This window comes from Dama dama, chromosome 11, assembly GCF_033118175.1.
Source record: "Dama dama isolate Ldn47 chromosome 11, ASM3311817v1, whole genome shotgun sequence".
Lineage (NCBI taxonomy): Eukaryota > Metazoa > Chordata > Mammalia > Artiodactyla > Cervidae > Dama > Dama dama.
The window spans coordinates 97,869,433-97,893,382 of NC_083691.1; the positions used below are offsets into that span (position 1 = coordinate 97,869,433).

A 23,950-nucleotide genomic window follows, 5' to 3' on the forward strand; every position below is an offset into this window, starting at 1 on the left:
TGGTGTTGGCTGAAAAATACCTTAATAGTAGTTTCCTCCTTTTCTATACTTAGAATAGAATCTGAATACTCCACTGTAAAGCCTTGAAAATGTTTTCGTTCGTGTAGATTTGGTTAAAGTTATAAAAATAATACGTAAATTGTGGGTGCGTGCTCAGTCGCTCAGACAAGTCCAACTCTTTGCGGCCCTGGGGACTGTAGCCCTCCAGGCTTCTGTCCATGGAATTCTCAGGCAAGAACACTGGAATGGGTTGCCATTCCCTACTCCAGGGGATCTTCCTAGCCCAGGGATTGAACCCATGTCTCTTGCATCTCCTTAGGAAAGATTAAAATTGTATATTTTAAATTAAAATTGTGACTCTATTTCTTTACTTGCCGCACCTAGTAGACTAGACATGGGAACCTGGAATATTAGATACTCAGGATAAAGAACAACATCTTTGTAAATCTCTGATATAATCTCTTTTCCCATGAATATCCTGGATCACCAAGATCACCATGTTGCCACCTAATCCTGAGCCATTTCTGTGTTCATTAAATCCAGCTTTCCCATGAGCTGGTCTCCTGTAGCAGTCTATCAGTTCAGTTCAGTCCCTTAGTCGTGTCTGACTCTGAGACCCCATGGACTGCAGCACGCCAAGCTTCCCTGTCCATCACCAACTTCCGGAGCTTACTCAAACTCATATCCATAGAATTGGTGATGCCATCCAACCATCTCATCCTCTGTTGTCCCCTACTCCTCCTGCCCTCAATTTTTCCCAGCATCAGGGTCTTTTCCAATGAGTTAGTTCTTCACATCAGGTAGCAATCTATGGATCTATATTTTTTGTTGTTGTTGTTGATAAAGCAAAGAGTCTTATCAATATTAAGAATTGACTCATCTGTTTAATTTCTCAGTAGTTACATTAGTATCTGTATTATTTTTAATTTTTTATCAAAAGTTTTTTAAATTCTGTAGTGCTTTACAGTTTTCAAAAGCTTTACACACATGATTTCATATAAATCCAATAATAACCCTTTTTATAAATTCTGCCCACCCCTACATTCCACCTTCCCTGCTCCCTCTGGTAACCACTAATTTGTTCTCTGTTCGATGCATCTATATTTTATTAGGATCTCTAAAGCTTTACTCACAATCAATATTGGCCTACATAATAAATCTTTACACATAAATGGAGACATCACAAACAAAAATTATCATATAAAATACCCTAATCTAAAGTCAAATGACCAGGTATATACATAAATCTAGTTAGAGATGTGGATTATTTGAAGCACATAGCTAACTAGTTGTGTGAGTATAGCATAGCAGTTAACTGCATTGCCTTTTTTTTATCAGCCCAGCCAGGTCCAAATGCCCACTCTTCTAACCAGAGTGTTTCGACAAGCCTAAATTTTCTTTGTGTTTACTATGCAATCAATAACAGTGCTCAGGGGCACCACCTTATTTAAAATCGTGTCCCTACAGAGCCTTTTTGAGCTTCCGAAACTGTCACCGCCTTGGTTACCTGGCAGGAATCTGCAACATTTTCCTCTACCTACGCAAGTTGGGAATGCCAGCAGATGATTACAGGGAGGAACAGGCCCCTCTGCAGACTGGCGCGCGCTCTTCTGTAGAGCGCTGCAGCCTGGCTTCCTTGCCCCCGGATCCAAGGTCAGCAGAGCAGCACTTCCTGCGTCATTCCCCAGGCTGAGGGCAGCTGCAGCCGCCACGCACCCCAGGGTAGTGACGGGCTGTGTCTCCCTCACTGGTGAGAGTGTTCCGGCTTAAAACACAATGAGTTACCACTACTCCACTATGACAAAAACAAAGCAGCAAGTGTTGTCGAGGATGTGGAGAAATTGGAACTCTTGGTACACTCTTGGTGGGACTGTAAAATGGTACAGCCATTACAGAAGAAAAAAAATGACAACTCCTCAAAAAATGAAAAAGGAATTACCACATGATCCAGCAATTCCACTTTTGGATATGTATCCCAAAGAAGAGAAAGCAGGATCCCCAAGAGGTATGCAGACCCATGTTCATAGCAGCATTATTCATGATAGCCAAGCTGTAGAAGCAACTCAGATATCCATAGATGGATGAATGGATGAATAGGATGTGGTCTCTGCGTAACACAATGGGATATTAATCAGCCTTTAAAAAGAAGGAAATTCTGGACTTTCCTGGCCGTCCAGTGGTTAAGACCCCTTGCTTCCAATGCAAGGGGTGTGGGTTCAGTCCTCGGTCAAGGATCTAGGATCCCACATACTGCATGGCGTGGCCAAAAAGCTTCAAAAAAAAAAGACTAAGAAATTCTAACATGTCCCTTGAGGATATTGCATACCTAGAGGACACTATGCTAAGTGAAACAAGTTCCAAAAAAATAAAAACTGCATCTGGAGTGGTCAAATCCAGACAGAAAGCAGAATGGTGGTTGCCAGGGGCTGCAAGAGTGGGAGATGGGGAGTTCGTGTCTCACAGGAATGGAGGTTCAGTTTTGTAAGATGAAAAGAGTTTTGTAGATGGATGGTGGTGATGTTCGCAAAGCAATGCAAATATACCTACTGCTACTGAACTGTACATTTTAAAATGACTAAGATAGGATGGTGAATTTTATTTTTATGTGTATTTTACCAAATTTTTTTTTAAAAAAACAAATTATCCTGGTTTAGACCATAAACTATATATCCACACTAATTATAACTAATTCTGAATATGTGTCAGTGTTAGGAAACATTTTCGACATAAACCATTCATTTCCAACTATGGAATAAGAGCTCTGGTTATGAAGGCAGATGGGGAAGAGTTGAAAGGGCATTTGTTTGGAATGGGTGGTGATAGGCAGCAGTTCACACGAGAATCAGGCCACCAGTGAGGGGAAATCTAACTTCATCCTTTCATTGACTCGAGGCTGCAGTTCTTTGGGAAAGAAGGCTCCCTGCAGTTTCTAGAATGCTAATCAGGGGGCCAAGGAAGAGGCTGAGACATCCAGGCCACTCCCAGGAGCCTTCGCCCCTGGACTGAGCCCTCCTCCATGGCCTACCTCACCCCGCAGGCCTCCCCTGTCCTCCAGACTTAGCCTGTGGCTGCTTCCTTCTGACATGCCCTCTTCCATTTCCACTTTACCATCCCTGATGAAACGCTGTTGTGGTTCAGTCACTCAGTCATGTCCTCCTATTTGTGATCCCATGGACACGCCAGGCTTCCCTGTCTTTCACCGTCTCCCGGAAATTGCTGAAACTCATGGCCATTGAGTCAATGGTGCCATCCAACCACCTCATCCTCTGTTGCCCCCTTCTCCACCTGCCCTCAACTTTTCCCAGCATCTGGGTCTTTTCCAATGATAGCTCTTCAAATTAAGTGGCCAAAGTGTTAGAGCTTTAGCTTCATCATCAGTCTTTCCAAGGAATATTCAGGGTTGATTTCCTTTAGGATTGACTGTTTTGATCTCCTTGCAGTCCAAGGGACCCTCAAGAGTCTTTTCCAGCACCACAGTTCGAAAGTATCAATTCTTCAGCACTCAGCCTTCTTTCTGGTCTAACTCACACATCTATTCATGACTACTGGAAAAACTATAGCTTTGACTATGTGGACCTTTGTTGGCAAAGTGATGTCTCTGCCTTTTAATATGCTGTCTAGGTTGGTCATAACTTTTCTTCCAAGAAGCAAGCAAATTGAAATTAAAAGAAGAAACCCTGGGTCCCCTAAAAAGTCAGCCCTTCCATGAGGCGAGCCCAGGACTCACCTTTCCTTCAAGGTCTGGATCCCTCTGCTGTGTCACTCCTGTGTGAGAGTGCCCCCATTGATTCTCCCATTGATTCTCCCAGGCCACCATCCTCCACTGGCCTCATCTCCTCATTAGCTGATAAACTTCTGGAGGGAAGTATGACGATGGGATCTGAAATGTCTTTGGTTCCATGACAGGTGCTTGAACACCAGCAGTGAATAGTCACTGTAGTTCATTTTCCATTTGCTATCACCATTGCTGTGACTTTAGTTACTATTTAGCATGCTACTTGTTAACCTTCTCCTTTTTAAGCTTCATGCAATGCATCATCATGGTAGCTCCAGTGTTAGCTTTCTGAGGAAGATCATCTGTTGGAAGTTTTTGTTCTTGCTTTTTAATTTGGCCATACCAGGTCTCAGCTGTGACAAATGGAACCTTCATTACAGCATGCAGGATCTTTAGTCTTGGCATGCGGGATCTAGTTCCCTGACTAAGGATTGAACCCGAGTCCCCTGCATTCCAAGTGTGGAGTCTTAACCACCAGACTACCAGGGAAGTCCCTGTTGGCAGTCTTAATGCCAGAACCCTAGTCAAGGCAGGCTTCTCCACGAAACTCAGGTCTTAATGAGTTCACCCCTCACAAGGGTAGAGTTTCTGAGGGGTTGGGTCACTTGCCCCCATCAGCAGCCCCCTAAGAGGAATCTGGAATGAAACTTGGTGTGAGCTGTCGACCTCACCTACCTCTCCATCCTCCCTACATGTTCTAAAAAGGGTAAGCTGCATCCAGGACGGTGTTAGTGGCTCAGTCATGTCCAGTTCTTTGTGACCCCATGAACTGTAGCCCACCAGGCTCCTCTGTCCATGGAATTCTTCCAGGCAAGAATACTGGAGTGAATAGCCATTCCCTTCTCCAAGGAATCTTCCCAACCCAGGAATTGAACCCTGGTCTCCTGCATTGCAGGCAGATTCTTTATCGTCTGAGCCACCAGGGAAGCCCATCCAGGGCAGTAGGAAGGTCCAATAAGGCCTGACGGAGTAGAATTGCTTTTCAAAGGACTTTTCTACCTTGCCTGTGGTATGAGATTAAAAGTGGAAACAACAGCGAACGCAAGCTTGGGAAATCAGCTCTAGCTTTAAAGATCCCACTTTCTTTCTGTGAAACACCCAAAGAGGGCAGGTACTTATTAAATCCAACATTATCACCAAGCCTGTTGTGTTGCACAAAACAACATTTTCCACCGTCTGTTGTCCAATTGCAGCAGCACACAGCTAAGGCGGGGGAACCCTGTCAGCCAGGATGTGCAAAAGGCCCCTGGGTGTGGACACTCTCTGCATCTGCTCTGGAAACCAGTTCAATGCGTTTGCTTTTTATAGAAATTCTAATCTCTAACTATGGCCACATTAGGTTTCTAAGTTAGCTGGCAGTGTTGCAATTGTGGAGATGTAAACAAATTTTGCTTCACTGGGAAAGAGGTTACATAAGGCTTACTTTTCATCCCTTTCAGCTCATTCAAAAGCTTTAAAAGGTAACATTGTAACCCTGAATTTTGTGACTTTGAAATAGACACAGATGGTATCATCCTTTTATTTTCTGACTATGGTCTCCTAAAAACCAATGCCCAACCTACAAGTTGAGAATTACGTTCTATTCAGCAGACAAAACTGAGGACTTAAGCCCGGGACACAGCATCTCAGATAGCTCTGAGGGGACTGCTCCAACGGGCTAAGGAAGGAGCCAGGATATATAGGAATTTTTGCAACAAAGACCAGGTGGTCAGAACTTCAAGAGATTACTGTTTTAATTAAAGAAAATCAGATATCTCAAGTTTAAAAATTTAGCACTTTTGTGTTCATGGCAAAATACAAGAGTCAGGGGCTCATCGAAATCACTCCTTTGATGTGCCCCTCAGCTAACTGGAGCCAGTATCCTGCGTTTTCTCATCCTGAGTCTCCTCGGGGCCGGGGGGGGCGGGGGGGGCACTCTCTGGGTGGTTGAAACAGCTCTAATGTGATGGTTGATGGCTGTAACACCCTTTGTTTACTGATACGGCAACATTTTTTTTTCATTGATACTGTTCTTCCATGAAAATGTCTGTTGTATTACGTTGATCTTAAAATACAGTTTAGGCAACCTGAAGTATGAACTCCCAGATCCTCCAACTTCCCAATCTGTGATTAACTGTAATTAATCGTCTCATGTGTTATCCCATCTCGGATCCTGCCAAATAACCCAGAAGAAACGGTGCACAACTTTCAGCAGGAAGTCCCTACATGTTATTTAATAGTGATGCTGTTTGCCAGACATGCCGGACCATGCATCTTCCTTAAGTAATTCATTCACAGACATTCCAGGAGTGTTTCCTCCATGCTTGGCACCACACATTTCTACATCGGATGGATTAGAAAGATCACAAACATTAGGCTGCCAGATTTAGCAAATAAAAATACAGGAATAACTTTGGGATAAGTATATCCCTAATATTGCATATTATTCATTGTTTATCTGAAATTCAGATTTCAGAGGGTGCCCTGTATTTTATGTGGCAACCCCACAGACAGCATATCTTGATCAAAAGTCCATTTAAAAAGTAATCTGTGAAACTATCTGATGTTCATTGAAAATTACATCAGAAAATGTCCAGATCTTGGAGGGCCACGTGCATACAAACTATCAGTGCAGCTTAAATCACAATTCTGTCTCACTCTCCAAGAGTGCTTCTTTGAAAACTAATTTTCTCTCTTTTCAGACGATAGGATAAGCACCTCACTCCCAGTAGGATGGTGCACAAGGATTCTGTTTGATTTTCCAGACGATTGTGTGTCTTTGTGCCTGCGGAGTGTGTCGTCCTTGGAGCAAGTGTTGGTCTGTTTGGAAATCCATGTGGGGGGGTGGGGGTACCACTTGCAGATCAAAGGCATCTGACTGTACTCCTACTCCTCCCCCACATCCCCTGCCCACCATCCACGTCCTGATGGAGAACATCAGGCTCCACTTTATCGAAGGCGCAGACCGCTGCCTCAGCACTGTGCTGACCCCTTGGTGCCATTTCTGATTTATATTTTGCTGAGTTATCTGTGCCAAGGACTGTCTGTTTTCAATAAAGTGGAAGCTTTTTCTTGCTGCCACTGAGGAGAATTCCTGACCTGTTTCCACGTCTGGGAGGAAGCCACAGAGATTTCTGTGCTGACCTGTAAGAACTCCGGGGGCCGGGCACAGAGCATCACCTGCCAGCATGTGGCCTTCAGGCTGCGAGGTTCTCATTAATGGGACCGCGTGCAGGTGACACTTCCAAGCTCTATGTCTTAAGTCCCATTACTCCCTTGGTTATCACATCTCATTAATTATTCATTGCCTAACTTTCTTCCAGATGTAATTAATGAGATAAGTTACACAACGGCAATAGTAGTAAATATTATAATATAAAAGCAATTACTGAAGTGGCAATTTTTATTCGAGATTATTTTAATTACATGGGACTCCAACTTATTTAAAAATCCATTCTCTACAGAGCCTCCTCTGAGCTTCCAAAGCTGTCACCACCTTGGTTACCTGGAAATAGTCTGCAGAATTTTCTTCCACCTTTACAGCAGTGAGCTAAGTAGGGGTATTCGAGCAGATCGGTTACCGGTAGATTACAGGCAGGATCTGCCCTCCCACCCCCTGACAGGAGCCTGGAAGACAGCCTGTGCATTGAGCCCTGTGTTTCAGAGGAGGACAGAGGCGGAAGAAACCTACATTCTAGGCAGGACCAGCATCACGGGCCACTGACCGTGCAATGTCGTTCAGCCCCACTCTCAGACTGCCTACGCTTGGTTTAATGCTCTGCAGTTGTCCTCTTGAAATTCTGAAGAGTTTGTTCCTTGCATCTGTGTTTTGTAAGCAAAGTCCAGTGGGACCATGGGGCATGCAGCAGGGGCTTGGGGCCCTTGGCTCTGGGTAGACCACCTCCCTATGACGGGCTCTCAGAGTCTGCCTCCCTGGATCCCACCTAGTGTTCCCCGCTCCACTCGGCACAGTTACTGCTGCCATCTCATACCCCCAGCAGGGCATGGACACAGCTAGGTCGGGAGGGCAGCATGCCTCGGGCACTGCAAAGCCCTTTCCACCCGAGCTGGCAGCCCTGGGGTCTGTTCAGTGGGCAGCTGTCTGGGGGCAAGCCTCTCCCCCAACCTGACTCCAGTGCCTCATGTGTCCTGCTGCACAGGCCACAATACCCTTGAGGTCACCCCCTGCCCGTGTTGGCTGGGGTTGTGGGCGTATGAGGAGGGAGGTGCCTGGCTCGACGTCACAACCCCCTAGCCAGGGCGCCACCTGGTAAGACCCCCAGTGCCTGGGCTTATATTCACCCCACAGGTACCCCCGGGCTCAGAGAGCATGGTGTGAAATAGCAAAGAGAAAGTGCTGTGGCCCATTGAGAGGCCACAGAAGGAAAGAGGGGCGCTGTATTGTAGTGTTGTGATGACACTAGTTTCCCGCCTCCTGAATAACAGGCCCACATACTCGTTTTGCAGTGAGCCCCTGCAAATTAAGTGGCAGGTCCTGGCTCCAGGGCCTGGGGAAGCCAGGTCCTGGCCTTATGTAGCATAAGGCAAGTCTCATCTTTTAACCTAAGATCCTCCTGGGGAGTGTTCTTTCAGGTGACACTCTGAGGTTCCACATGTGCTCTGCTCCTTGGACTTGCCCAAGGCGCACGCTGCCAGCCGTGCTCTGACATCAGACCTTCCTCCTGCCCTCTCTTCCTCCTGCCTGCTCTGATCCCCCTTGCTCGTTTTTCCTTCACTGGGAAAAGAAAAGTGAGACAGCCTTTGAGGCAGAGTGATTCTGATCAAGGAGACACACGGGTCTGAAGCGGGAGCTCCCTGCTGGCAGGAACCGTTCCCCTGGACAAGCTGCAGGCTCTCTGCCTTTCACCAGAGCCGAGCTGGGGCCCAGACTGCCCCTCCTGCCTCCATCCTGGTGTCCAGGGAAAGGACACACTGCGGCCCTGCAGGCCTAGCTCAACCATGGCTGATGCACAGGCCCATTCAGGTCCTCCCAGAACAAATCATCTCATTGGGCAGGGATGAGAAAATCTGATTGGCCTGTGGTGCGATGTTTGGGGATGCTCTTCCTGTCATCGGGCTGCACATCTGGGGAGCAGGACTGCTCACTTTCTCCTCCAGGACGGCGCTGGAGAGCCACAGGACTTACTTGGCACTGTGCGCGCGTGCATGCATGCTCAGTCGTTCAGTTGTGTCCAATTCTCTTGTGACCCCACAGACTGTAGCCCACCAGGCTCCTCTGTCCATGGGATTCTCCAGGCAAAAATACTGGACTGGGTTGCCATGCCCTCCTCCAGGGCATCTTCCCCAGGCAAGGGTCAATTCCATGTTTCCTGCATTGGCAGGCGGGTTCTTAACCACTGCACTGTCTGGGAAGCCATACTCGGGAATGATAAAGCAAATAAAGTTATAATATATTGCCCACATTCTAGTTCATTGCATTCCCCTTTCCTTTTCTTACCTACCCATCTCCACTGTTCTCCCTCTTCGATCAGTGTGGCAATGAAACTGCCTTTCATTGTTCAGCTAACTTTAAAGAAACAAAGGCATGGCCTGAACATCTTTGCTGGTTTTGGCCATTTAAAAATTGTGTTTTCTTTAATTTGTATTTTGTGTCAGAGCACAGTTGATTAACACTGTTGTGTTAGTTTCAGATGAATAGCTTAGTAATACAGTTATACATATACATGTATCTATTCTTTTTCAGATGCTTTTCTCATTTAGCTTATTACAGAATATTGAGCAGAGCTCCCATGTGAGCAGACTTCCCATGCTATACGGGGTCCCGTCCTATAGTGGGTCCTTTTTGGTTATCCATTTCAGATATACCAATGTGTACATGTCTTTCCTCGACTGGAATGTCTTTGTGGTGTTCCCCCTAGCTGGGTGTCTCTCATTCCCTGCCCCTGTCCATGGGGGTTGCTTTCTGCCTTGAGGTCTCCCTCAGTGTTCTCTTGGGGGCACCGCCTCTGAAGAGTCTATCTGTAGGGCCACACTGTAAAGGTGGTTGGAGAGGAGCCCACCTCCCTATCTGTATGCCCCACCTCTAGCTGCGGCTACACCGAAGTGTGCCTGGAGAGCCCTGGTCCAGCGTTTTTCTCAAGAGCTTCCCACTCAGAATAGCCTTGCTCTTTTAAATGACATAGAACATTTGCTTATAGAATTTCATTTCTTGCAGTCCAGGAAATCCGTCAGTCCCTGTCTGTTTTTCTAGCACTGTTCATCATCATTCGTGTGCCTAAATAGAAGGGCCAGAGTGCAGAGATCTGCAGAACCAGGCTTGATGGGAGGAGCCCATCTTGTCCACGTGGTGCTAGAGAACCCAGATACCTGGGGGAAGGGCGCGCAGGAGCGAACTGCGCATGCGCAAGCCACAGGGCCTCTGCTCCTCCCTTCCCGCGAACCTGGTCACCGGTCCCAATTATCAAGAGCCAGGATCACAGGCGCGGGCCCCTGGGACCAAAGTAAATTAAGTAATTAATTAAAGGGCTACTTGATACCAGACTCTGGAAACTAGGAGGAAGGATAAATAGTACCACTTCCGGTGTGAGCCTGTTTCACTTCACCCTGATGGGTCGCCCTGATACCCGCCCTGATGGGTCTGGCTGGCCTTGGCTTCACACCCATTCTTCGACCCCCTTGCCCAAGGCTTGCCCCATCTCTGCTCTAGAGGATAAATCCCACCTTGTGTTCAGCACTCAGCTTAGCTCCCACTTCTCTGGGGACCCCCCTGAAAACTCTGGCCCTCCCTATTCCCCTGGTCTTTCAACTGTCAGCCCTAAGGATTTTATCACACAATTCAACACTTGACATACACTGTCTTGTTTGGAGCCTTGATCTGGGCCCTCCAAATCAGAGGGTGTGGATTCGCATGGTGCATTTTGCCCCCGCCATGCTCAGAACAACGCCAGACAGCGGTGGCTGCAGACCCACAGTGCAAGGAAGGAGCCTGGCAAACTCTAAATGGCAGAGGAACCCTGCTGACCTAAAACAAGAGGAAGATGCCCTGGATGTGGCTGGATTCAGGCAGGTAATGCCTTCAGCTTATCCTGGAAGTCAACACACAGCAAGCTAAGAAATCTCTAGCCCTCAGCACAGCATCTAACGTATCAGAGGCTCAGTACATAGTCGTCAAGAGAATGCCTGTGATCACCTGGGCTTGTAGAGGTAGGTGTTTCACATGTGCTCAACCGTTATATAGAAACCTCCATGCCCGTTCAGGAAGAAAACACAGGGACAGCATATTAGAGTCCACTCAGGACTAACCAGCCGTGAGGAGTCTTTGTGGCTTTGGGGCCAGTGTTCTCTGGTTTTCTCTTACCCGCCACCCCACTGTGGCACATCATCCTGAATGAGGGAAAGGCAAAGAATTCCATAGAAATGAACTGTGTGTGCTCAGTTGCTCAGTCATGTCTGACTCTTTGTGGCTCCATGGACTGTAGCCAGCCAAGCTCCTCTTCCCATGGAATTTTCCAGGAAAGAATACTGGAGTGGGCTGCCATTTCCTACTTCTGAAGGGCTCTTTCCCACCCAGGGATCCAACCCACATCTCTTTCATCTCCTGCATTGGCAGGTGGCTTCTTTACCATTAACGCCACCTAGGAAGCCCAGAAAGGAGCATGTCATCTCGTTAGAATTCTGTTAGACATTTCTCAGGATAAGTAACTAAAATGAGGATCATTGGATTTTTTATTAATTATAGGTTTATCAGAGAATATTAGTAGTGAGAGAAACCTTAGAAATCATCTGATCCAAGCCCATGTCTTAATCAATGGGGAGGTGGAGACCTCCAGGGAATGACTATGACCCAGGATTGCAGGTTTCCAGGCTGCCCCACTCTCCCTGAACCTCAGCTGGATTGATTAATCAAGCTTACCTTGATGGGCATGTGGCAGGTATCTGAGAAGTCAGGATCACATGGATAGTGCAGGCTTTCTGCATGATGGTCTTCACTTCCTTACAAAGAGAACCCTCTGTTCAGTTCACCTAACACTGAACCACAGGTTCTTCAGGGGAAGTTGGTTAGGCGCCAGCCGTAAGAAGTGTCTATTGATTGGTCCAACCCAATCTTTGTGGTCTTATCATGCTTACTGTGGAACTGGTTTAACCATGGTCACATGATGCAGTTCAAGCCAGCTTGACATGAGGTGTAGTCTGTGCAATGAGGGAAATAAGATAGGACCATCCCTTTTCGTGGACGTGGACAGCTATGTGTGATGACTGTAGCAGCCATCTGGGAGCAGAGAGGAGCATCGGCCTGCAGACAAGTCAAGGAAGGCGGTGAGAGGATACGGAAAGAAACTGGGCCCTTGCTGAGGTCTCAGAGTCTCTGAATTTGCCGGTCCCGTAAACTCCCCTCTTTGGGGTCTTCTTACTGTGAGGCCTGCATGTCCTTCCTTACCAGGTTTCTGCTTATTTTAATTGCTGTCCATGTTCCCTGTCACCAGACGTGGTCTGTCAGCTCTGCTCTGTTACACAGCCTTTCAAAAGGCCCTTCTGAAGAGCACTTCCTGCAGAAACACCTGAATAATACTTGACACGTTTGCCCTGAGAGTCCTCACCCGGGGAGCGAATCCAGCCTGGTTGACAGCGGCTCACGAGATCACAGCTTGAGTGGGCAATGGCCACAAGTCTGGGTCCACATACTGTCATTTGGTTCCCATAAAAACCGCTTGTACTTGTCATTCTTAAGTCTTATATTCCTTGGTGAGATGCAAATTAAACACCACGTCATGCTGACATTAAGAAGCTTGGTTTATTCGCTTTAAACACAGGAGAGAAATGGGATTGATGTATTCAGACGGAGATGAGGGGAGGGGGAGGGTTTTCAGGAGACATACTTGATTCCAACTGGGTACTGCCAATCTCTCTGGGCCCCAACAGCCTCCCTTGGGAGCTGCCTTTGACCTTGTTCAAGGTCCTAGCTGTCTGGAGCTCTGCACTAAAACAGCAAAGTTTATGGAAATAGGAGACCTCTAAGAAGTCATGTTGGAAAGCTCATTTGCTGTGTCACCTTCGACATTCTTTTTCTGGAGAGACAGAGTAGCTAATCTCCCAGGTTCCTTCCTGATCACACATTTGATAATCCCATGAAATGACCAGAGATGGGTAATATGAGTTAAGAATGCCAGTAGACTGGAAGAATTCCTATCTGTTTGGGCTGCCATGTTGGAATAAGTATGAGAGTTATTAAAAATTAAAGGAGACTAGCGTTAACCTTAGGTATTGGGCACTTGCTATATACTTGGCACTGTGCTAAGAACATTACAAGCATGTTCTCATCTAGTCCACCTAGCAACCCTATGAGGCCAACACTGTTATTACCCCCTTAATCCAGTGAGGCCGCTGAGAGGCTCAGAGAGGGTCAGCAACTTCCCCAAGGCCACACAGCGAGCAAGCAGAGGAGGTCAGATGTCCATCTGGGTCTGTCCAGTTCTGAGGTTTACACGGTATTCTGCCTCACATGGTAAGAATTCTCTAGATGTGCCTAATGTGCCTGAGGCCAGAAAGGCTGATAATTTAACCTAGTCACTGAGGAGGTCTGGGTCCTCAGAGAGTACAGGTGAGCCTGAGGAGCCTGGGGTCTGGGGCGGAGCCTCCCTTCTCCACCCAGCGTGCGCCTGTGCTGTAAAGAGGACGGGATGCGTAGGGTTATTGTGAGGCTCAGGGGAGGGATCTAAAAAGAAAATGCTTTGAAAAATTGTAATAAACCATATACATTGAAGCATCTGTTATTAAAAATAGTCAAGTAAGGATAAAAAATAGGCTAATTTCTAGGGGTCCCCAAGGAGAGAGAGGTCTGGGATATTCAAGGAGGAAGAAAGGACAAACTTTTTTTACTTTTTTTCCTCTACATTCCTTAGGATTATATAACAATAATGTATCCTGCCTGAGGACAGCCTTTGGATTAAACCCTCTGGCTAATTCTGTTATTTTAAAACATAAATTATAGGAGTAGGTCTGGTCTTTACAAGGATGTATCCTGCCTGAGGACAATCTTTGGATTAAACCTTCTGGCCAACTCTGTTATCTTAAAATGTAAATTATGGGAGTAGGTCTGGTGAGGTCTTTGCAACCTCCAGACATTCTTTGGATTCATTGGAGAGTATATAACTCCATTGCTAATACTAGCAAAGGGGGTACTCTTTTGCCCCCTTCTGATGCCTATGTCAGAAGCTTTCTCTATCTCCTTTATACTTTAATAAAACTTTATTACACACACACACAAAAAAATAGGCTAATCAACTACATCCAAATTAAAAGTGTTTTGCTGCAAACGATATCATCAAGAAAGGGGAAAGACTACCCAGACAGGAGAAAATATTTTCACATTGTATATCTGACTTTTATCCAGATAGTAATAAAATTATGTTAATTTTATTAATATAATATTTACATTAATAATAAATTAATAAAATATAAATGGGAATTTATCCAGATAGTAACTCTGCCAGGGGAGGCATTGTGCTTGGGGGTCTTTCTGGCTTCCCGTAAAGTGAGCTGTTGCTGCATTGCAACTCCAGTCCCGATTGTGAAGAGAAGGATGTTGAGTTCTTGGCTTTGAAATGCTCTCTGGGCCAAGAAAGATTTTTCAACTCAGCTTCACTGGCAGGACCACCCACCTGACTCAAAGGGGAGCAAGTTTGCATCACCAGAAGGCAGCAGTTTCTGGGCAAGTCTCTTAAACGGTGCCAAGGGCTGCACGGTAACGCAGCTGCATGCTGGTTTTGCTTAGCTGGAAGGTCCAGAGACGGTCTAGCCCAGCCAACAGGCTTTTGGAGAAGCATTCCATGAAGGGGCAAGCCCAGTGTCCTCCAAGACCCTAACTCACCAGGCCTCCCAGCTTAAATCCTGTCTGATACTCAAACAAGAGGTGCAGATACTTCTCTGCTTCCCAGTGATATTTACAGACCTGCCTCCCTGCACCCCCTTTTAGACTTTTGTTATTACAAAAGTGGTAAGTTTTAAGTGATAAGTTCTAAAATTTCAAGGAACAAATAATTCTCATACTATGTAAGCTTTACTGTAGATGGGACACTATGAAAGGTGAAACACTATCCAATATATTCTTTTAAAGCTAAAACCACCATGATGTAAAATCTGCCAAAAATTGTTCCCAAAATATGAAATGCTGTGTGCTGTGCTTAGTCACTCAGTCATGACCGATTCTTTGTGGCCCCATGGACTAGCCCGCCAGTCTCCTCTGTCCGTGGGATTCTCCAGGCAAGAATACTGGAGTGGGTTGCCATGCCCTCCTCCAGGGGATCTTCTAACCCAGGGATCAAACCCAGGTCTCCCACATTGCAAGCAGGTTTTTTTACCAGGGAACATAAAACACGAAATGGATAAATGTAAATATATGTCAAGGTTATCTATAAATATAGGTCCTCCCAAAATCCTAACTAAAATACTAGCAAGCTACATTCAATAATATAGTAGTAGAACAATGTTCCACAATGTAATTGACATTTAAAAGGAAGCATGTTAAAAAAAGAAAAAAAAAAAAAGGAAGCATGTTATATTGGTGAAAAAATGAAGCACTGGAAAAAATAGGAATGTTCGAAAAATATTATTCCAGATAATTCCGCCTTCTGAAAATATCCGGTTAACATTTGCATATGTATCCTTCCAGTGTTTTGCTCTGTATATGTAATATGTATATATTTTATGTACTTCCGATCATGCTACTCTGTAGCCAGCAGACTTTCCAGGAAAGACGGCAGACATATATCATGTGAGGTTAGATGACGGCCTTCACTGACTTGGCAAAGCGTTCAGAAACACAGCAGAGAAAGCGGTACCCCACAGTTATCACAGGGGCACCCCAGGTGCCCTTGGAGGTTGTAGCAAAGTACTTACATCACAGTGCTTCTATGCTTGGGCCTCACAAACCCCCTCAAAAAGACTTACACAGTCTGTGTCCTTAATACACCCATGTCAGAACCTGTTTATAGACAAGTGGGACCCTCTGATTCTTGAGCTTAAAAACCCTGAGTCAGTAAAACCCTATTCTCTTTTCCAGGGGAAGAAGCAGGGTTAGCACATAGGTATTCCTGGTCCATTTCTCTGCCCTCAGATGATAGGCCTACTGGAAAGTCCATTGCCTCACAAATGCAGAGTGAGAATTTTTCATGGCAGTAAATATTCTGCCATGTTTATATGCGTATTATATGTTTATATGTTTATAATAACTGCATAGTACTACATTCCCTCATAAGAGTGTATAGTTATTTAACTGATCTCCTGTTTATGGGCATTTTGGTTGTTTACAAATTCTTTCCTATGGACTGTAGCCCACGAGGCTCCTCTGTCCATGGAATTCTCCAGGCAAGAATACTGGAGTGGGTTTCCATTTCCTTCTCCCGGGGATCTTGCGGGCCCAGGGATCAAACCTAGGTCTCTTGCATTACAGACATATTCTTTACCATTTGAGCCAGCAGGGAAGCCCATTGCAAGTAACACAAGAGCATATATCCTTGTAGATATGTGTTTTACACATCCCTGATTGTTTTCTTGGATACTTTTCTAGAAGTAGAATCTCAGCTCTGTCCCTTATTAGGAACTTTGTTGTCCCTACCTAGAAAGAGACAGAATAATACCCACCTTCTAAGAAAGAGACAGAGGCATAAAGTAACTGAAAGAAAACCCAGGGTCTCAGGTCTTAAGACCTGAGTTCCTGTTTGGGGGTATGGCTATTGTCCTCCCCTGGGGTCTGCGTGCTCCATTCTGATTTATTTGTAGAACTTTCCTTTGTTTGATTTTGTATATTAGTGGAAAATATGCAGTTTTTGCATTGTCAACAAGTGGTATCATAACTTGCATTACAGTTTTTTTTATAGCTGACTTCATGTACTTTATGATTCTATATGGCCCTGATGACTTACCGGGTAAAGAAGCCACCTGCAATGCCAGAGACACAGGAGATGTGGGTTTGATCCCTGGGTCGGTAACCCACTCCAGTATTCTTGCCTGGAGAATTCCACGGACTGAGGAGCTTGGTGGGCTGCAGTCCTTTGGGTTGCAAAGAGTTAGACGTGACTGAGCGACCAGGCAGGCACGCGCACATGCACGGTTTCCGATGGTTCACTTCCTTCCCTGGAGAAGCTGAGAGAAACCGTCTCTGTGGTAGGCTCTCTGCCTGGCTCAGTGTCCGTCAGCTCCCTCCTCCCCAGACCGCACACGCACACGCTATAGCTCTGCGGCACCGGGCACCAAGTGAATTCTCAACAAAGGTCACACAGGAGCATCCTTTACCCCAGGCCACTTACTCTGAACATAAATTTAAAGACACGCCCTCCTTTTCATCCTTAACATTTTTACAATCTCAGTTCGAGTCGTTTTTCTCACAAGACTCTCCATGTACATGTTGTTTCTAGCTTTAGTACACAGACTTTTAATATCAGAGCTTAATTTCCACAATAAATGTCTTTTGACTAGATTAAGGAATGCCTGATTTGCTTGGGTGATAGAATGGGCGGTGAGTGTAGAAGAGACCTGCTTGTTGTTCCACACATCGGTTTTTAATACAGTTAAACAGTGCTGGAGTTTGGAAGGACTGAGAAAGGGTTCCTTCTGACTTGATAAATACTGCATTTAATTTTTATTGGGGTGTAGTTGGTTTACAATGCTGTGAGTTTAGGTGTACAGTAAAGTGAGTCAGTTACACATACACACATCCACTCTTTTTTAGATTCTTTTCCCATATGTTTTCCCAGAGTATTGAGTAGAGTTCCTTGTGTGGTACAGTAGGTCCTTATCAGTTATCTCTTTTATTTAATGTGTATGTGTCAGTCCCGACCTCCCAGTTTATTCCTCCTTGGTAACCATAGGCGGTAACTTCCGCCTTTGTTCTCTACATGTGTGACTGTGTTTCTTATGGTAAATAAGTTCATACATACCTATTTTTTTTCTAGATTCCACATATAAGCAACATCATATGATATTTGTCTTTCTCTGTCTAACTTACTTCACTCAGTATGACGATCTCTCGGTCCATCCGCGTTGCTGCAGATGGCATTATTTCTTTCTTCTTATGGCTGAGTAGCATTCCGTTGTGTACATGTACCGCGTCGTCTTCCTCCGCTCCTTTGTTAATGGACATTTAGGTTGTATCCATGTCTTGGCTTCCACCTGACAAGTGTTAATTCAGTGGTTCCTATTCTGGAATAAGATGCTGGTATACTTCTCTCTATTCCTCTTGCAAAGCATAGCTAAAATCTTCAGGTAGTATATCTTAAAATATCGTAAGAAGACTGAAAGGGGGAGAGAAGGCAGGTCAGCCAAGGACTCTGGGCCTGTAGGCCACCAGGCTCCTCTGTCCGTGGGGTTTCTGGGTTTTCATGATTCCTCATGTAGCCTGGACTAGCTGGAGAAGCTGGCAACCTGGAACTTTTAGATGTTGCAACTCATTCCTGGAGTGTGAGTTCGAGGCAACCAGAGGAAGAAAGGGAGAAAGGGCTTTCTGATACAGAAAATAGCACATGCAAGTGTACCCAGGTTGTCAAAGGGATGAGATTTATTATAGCTGAGGTTTGGGGATGGACCCATTGAGGAATTGCCAGAAATTTAATTAAGGCCAGACCATGAAGAGCTTCAGAAGCCATGTTTAATGCAAGACTTGTTCCTAGAGGCGTTACAGAGGTTTGTTGCTCTTCAGTCGCTCAGTCGTGTCTGACTCTTTGCGACCCCATGGACTGCAGCACGCCAGGTTTCCCTTCCTTCACCAGCTCCCGGAGCTTGCTCAAACTCATGTCCATCAAGTCGGCGATGCCATCCAACCACCTCATCCTCTGTCATCCCTTTCTCCTCCTGCCTTCAATCTTTCCCAGCATCAGAGCTAACAAAAACTTTTAGTACAAGACCAACAGTCTTATCAGTTTCATATTCTGGAAGATAATTCCAACAACAGCAGACCTCCTCAGGCCAGCCTTTCCACGTTCACCTCTCCTAATGTGGTTATCGGAGCTTCCCTGGTAGCTCAGCGGTGACGAGTCCACCTGCCAGTGAAGGAGAATCGGGTTCCATCCCTGAGTCAGGAAGACTCCCCTGGAGAAGGAAATGACAACCCACTCCAGTATTCTCGCCTGGGAAATCCCAAGGACAGAGGAGCTGGGCAGGCTATAGTCCATGCGTTCACAAAAGAGTCAGGTACAACTGAGCAACTAAACAACAGTGTGGTTATAGTTTTAGATCAATTGGTATCCATAGAGACACCATCAGTAAAGGAGGACCAACGCCAGGGCACTGATGACGGTTTAGAGATCAAGCGTGTGTTAGTTCTTACAGAATGCTGAGTGAGAAGGAGCGGGACCTCTCCTAAACTATTATCCTTCAACCCATCTCAACGGCATGCTGGGCATCACAGAGACCCACACAGTGCCCAGCAGGCACAGAGCCAGCCTCCACGTTCCTTGTTAGTTCAAAGCTCATGAACGACTTTGGAGGCCCCACAGTACCCTTGGCAGGAGGACCTGTGCTGTGAGATCTAGGCATCTGGGCTCCAGATCTCGTCTCTGACCGTCTGTAGTCAGACTCAGCCCAGGCCAGATTCAGTCGCTGCAGCCAAAGGAAGGGGCACGACAGGCAGTTTGTTTAGAGTGAATCTAAGACACCGCAAGTGGGTATTTGGTCTCAGCCACTCCACAAAGCAGGCAAAACATTTCTTGAAATAAAAATACCAAAAGGAAATAAACCATCCAGGGGAGAACTGGGCTCACATTACATAGCAAATGAAATTTTGAATACGTTTAAAGACATTCTCTTCAAGGAGAGGTATTAACACTGGAGAAGCATGAGAGGGGCTGAAACCCCCTTACTTGTTTTTGTTGTTTTTTTTTTAAATAGAGAAGAGAGATTGTTTTTCTTGTTTGGTTGCTAAGTCATGTCTGACTCTTTGCGACCGCATGGACTGCAGCACACCAGGTTCCTCTGTCCCTCACTGTCTCCCAGAGTTTGCTCAGATTCATGTCCATTGAGTTGGTGATGCTATCCAACCATCTCATCCTTTGTCACCCCCTCCTCCCTTGCCTCCATCTTTCCCAGTATCAGGGTATTTTCCAATGAGTTTGTAACCTTTTTGAAAGGTTAAATCCTTTTTTTTTCTATTGACTTTTTTCATTCAGTAGTCACATATGATCACTTATGTCCCAGGCACTGTGTGAAGTTCGTTGACACAAAGGCTTTTATTCCATGATCTCAGTAATATCTTCATGTCCACATGTTTTCAAAGGCACCATGATCCAGAAATGGCATAGGGTCCAAGAACTCTCCTAAAAATTGTCCAATGCTGTGTCATCACCGACAGTCGATCCATGTTATCATTTCAGGAAAAAGTTACTTTTTAACTTAAGTTGAAAAAACTGTTAATGTCTTTGGCATGGAAACATGACAACTAGTCAGCACACTAAAATTCACAGTTTGCAGTTTTAAATATATAAAGCCTGAAGTCTTCTTGCAGGAGGGTATGCTCAATATGTCTTTTTCCAGCTTCTACTCCAAAGAGCTTCTCTGGTTTAAGTGAGTCCATCCTTCTCTTGCATCTGCCTGCAATGCAGGAGACCTGGGTTTGATTCCTGGATCAGGAAGATCCCCTAGAGAAGGAAATGCAATGCACTCCAGTATTCTTGCCTGGAGAATCCCATGGACAGAAGAGTCTGGCAGGCTACAGTCCATGGGGTGATAAGAGTAGGACATGACTGAGCGACTAAACCACCACTACCCTAATTCTCATCTGCTGTGATGACCATCCCCGGCTTCTTTATTCTGCCACCCTGGCTGCCACCATGGCTTCCACTTATCAAAGACGGTCACTACACTGAGTCTGAAATGACCAGCATTCCCCAGTGGCCCCCAAAAAGGCTAGTTAGTGGAGAAGGTTTTATGGAGGTCAGGGCAATTACCTTAATCCAACAACCGAAGCCTCCAGAGCCCTTGCAGACAGGCCTGCCTCCATCCTTGATATGGATTATTATATCAAAAGCCATGCAGTCTCTACCCAGACCACGGAAACACGGATGTATTCAGTCCTGACCCCAGAGGCAACAAGAGCCTCACAGCCCTTCAAAGCAAGGCAGGAAGAAAACCTAAAATTCTTGGCTCTCCCGACTGTTTCAAAAGCAAATAATAGTTATGCCAGTAAAACTGTCATTTTAAGTGAATTTCCTAATATAAGGAAGGAAAACATAAAACTCTTAAGGCTTTTCTGCCAATCTGATTCAGATCAGAGACTGTCTCCCTGGGCTAGTGGGTCTCATTACGACAGGACAGCAGTCATAAAGGAAGGCGGCACAGTAACTGTTTAATGGACATTTTCCCAGAAATTAAAGGGCCGCTCCTCAAAAGACAGCCACTTCGTGGTGCAGGCCCCGGGGAACTCCACATACGTTGCTGCCTCCGCTGCAAACACAACACCAGGTGCACACAGCGCCAGCCTCTCACGTCCTTTGTTGTGGGGATGAAAGCAGGAGAATGTACTACCTGGTGATCAAAGCCTTTGACCATCATATAAAACCAATCAAAATGCTCTCTGTTTCTCTTAATTTCCTGGACTTCAGCAGATGTCATTCCAGAGTGTGGCAGGCAGGCAAATCTCTTTCCTCCAATGTGTGTTCTTTGGCTTTGGGGAGTTTTTAGGTTTGGGTTTGTGTTGGTTTGGGTTTGGGAAGGTTTTTGGTTTTTTGGAGTTTTTCCCCAGTGTTTTGGGGACCTACTGACAAACCGTTAACATGGATCCCAAACGTTCATGTTCAGTTCAGGATCTAACAGCCTTTTTTTAATGATTCCATTGATAGTAGTCATTTTGACTCGGCCCCTAGGAAAAATGGATTTTAATTCATAAGGGAAGAAAGAAATATTATAACCCTTTGATCGCTAACCGCTTCTTCCCAGCCTCTGTCTAAAGATCCAGGATTCCTCACTCAACACTGGAACAAATAGCAGGCTGGGAAAGGAATCATTTTAGCTCAGGCAAGGTGTCGAGCCGCAGATGCTGCCTGACAGTGAAGAATTTTGTCAGACTGTTTGGGTACAGACCGTGACACTGGCAGAAGAAATAAAAACCCCTGGGGAAGCTTATGTTCAAACTCCCCTTTTCCTTAAACCTGCAATTCAAAACAGTGCTTTGATTTGTAGGTCCACCCGGCAAGATCATTTCTTGTCTTATCATTCTTCTGAAAAGCAAGATCCCAATGCATTTTAGCCCCCTCCCCCGGCACGTCCACTGAGGATTTATGGGACTCTGTCCCGCAGCAAAGCATTTGTCAAAGATCTAAGGGGCGGGTGGGAAGGATCCTTTACCTTGCCCTAGCTGCTTTTGCACTTGAGACCATAAACTCTGACGAGCTCACTTGCATGCAGTCCTGCCGAAATGGTGGTCACAAGTGGGAGAAGCAAGCCGATATGTGCTGACTCAACATTAAAAACGTAGTCACTGCATTTTCTGGGTTTAGAGTTTGACCTCAAAAAGGACAGTCAGGTGTGTTTCAATGCAATTAATAACGGACACTGAAGATGTTGGCTATTTTGTGAGTACCAGAACTTTCTTTATGGCTCACTGTTTGGGTGGATGTGTGTTATTTGCATTTTTGTGGTTAATTAATTGCCATGAGGAGTATCCGTGTTTGCTGTTCTCTTTGAGTTTCTAATTTGAGTATAGAACTTTCTGGCAGATTTCAGCGTGGATATGAACATCAAGTATAATTTGAAGTGGTATTGCTCTATGCCACTGCACTGGAGTTGAATTTTAAAGTGAGAATAAATAAAAACTGTGTGAGTGAGGGATCTCCAGTTTTCTAATAAAAGGCTCAAAGGAAAAGTACTGTTTAGACAGCAGCCCAGCTGCGGTAAAGACGACAGCACTGGAGTCTATGGGTGGGGAGAGGTAGGAAGCCAGACAACTTGGTCGGTCCCTCTGTGTCTGGAACCTTCCAGCAGGCCGTGAAAGCACAGAGCAGGACACTGCGCCCTTCCTCACAGCCCACTTCCTAAAATAAAGCAAACAGACCTTTTCGTTCTGCAAGGTATTTCAAGCATTTTGGATTTCCTGGCTTTTTTGGTCGATGATTGGAATCGGGGATGCATTTGAAAAGCCATTCCCAGAAACAGCAGCAAAACAGGGACAGTCCTCTTGCAGCGACGTCACCTCCTTTTCTGAAATGGGCACACAGACCAGCCCCACCACCCGGTGCCCGGCGACCAGGTGGCACCAGCCTTCAGTCCCAGTGTTATTTCTGTGCCTCCGTTGTCTTAACCAGGAGGCCGCTGTGACCTTGACGGAGGCTCTGCCGGCTCCGTCCGGGCGACGGCCGGCAGATGTGCGGCCCCGCGCTGCCGGGCCCGCTCAGCGGCGCTTCCGCGTGCGCTCACTCGGCTTCCCTTCCCTCTCTCTCCTCGCGGGCGGGCAGTGCCGGACTCCAGCCGGCCGACTGCAGGGCCTCCGCGCCCTCGAGCAAGGGCAGCAGCAGCGGCAGCAGCAGCAGCGGCAGCAGTTCCTCCAGCGACTCGGAGACCAGCTCGGGGTCCGACTCGGAGACGGAGAGCAGTTCCAGCGAGAGCGAGGGCAGCAAGCCTGCCCACTACTCCAGTCCCGAGGTGAGTGCCTGTGGGCCTCTTCTCCCCCGGGGAGCACTGTCGGGCCTCCTCCCAGTGTGGTTCTCACACCTCCCGCTCCCCCAGCCTCCGTGGCCTGCAAGCTGCCCTGACCCGTACAGGCCACCACTCCCAGGCAGCCTGCCAGGGTTGATTGGGGCTCATTTCCCCCAACCTCCTCCTCAAAGTGCTCCTAGCTACAGAGCTTCCTTTGAGATCTAGAAACTTCATCTCTTACAGTCCGAAAATCTCTATCTTGACTTCCAGAACTTTACAAACATGCTGTAAACATCGCTGACTGGAAATAACCTGAGGATTGGGGTCAGCGAGGCAATAAGCAGAGAGGGCAGCTCCAACCTGAAGTGTGAGCCCTTGTAAATCATGGAGAAAGGAGTTTTGTGGATTAGACATGGCTAGAATCTTACCTTTTTGCAGTTTGTCACAGATTAGAAGAACACGGGATATAAGTATAAATAAAACCTTTTTAACTGTGTTTTCTTTGTGAAAATATACAGAGAAAAATTAGCATGAACCTGAAAATAATAATGAAAGCTTTTATAGGTATGATGAGTATCTATGTGGAAGTATCTATGAGTATCTATGTGTGGAAGATTT

The 23,950-nt window shown here is 46.0% G+C and overlaps 1 protein-coding gene across 2 annotated transcripts in view; it reads left to right on the forward strand.

The window, feature by feature from the left end:
• Positions 1 to 23,950, forward strand: part of AFF3 (ALF transcription elongation factor 3) — a 620,532-nt gene that overhangs the window by 539,564 nt on the left and 57,018 nt on the right. For both annotated transcript variants that reach the window (XM_061155923.1, XM_061155924.1), the window contains one exon: positions 23,152 to 23,338. In XM_061155923.1, coding sequence (XP_061011906.1) covers positions 23,152 to 23,338 — 187 coding nt within the window. The remainder of the gene's footprint in view (positions 1 to 23,151; positions 23,339 to 23,950) is intronic.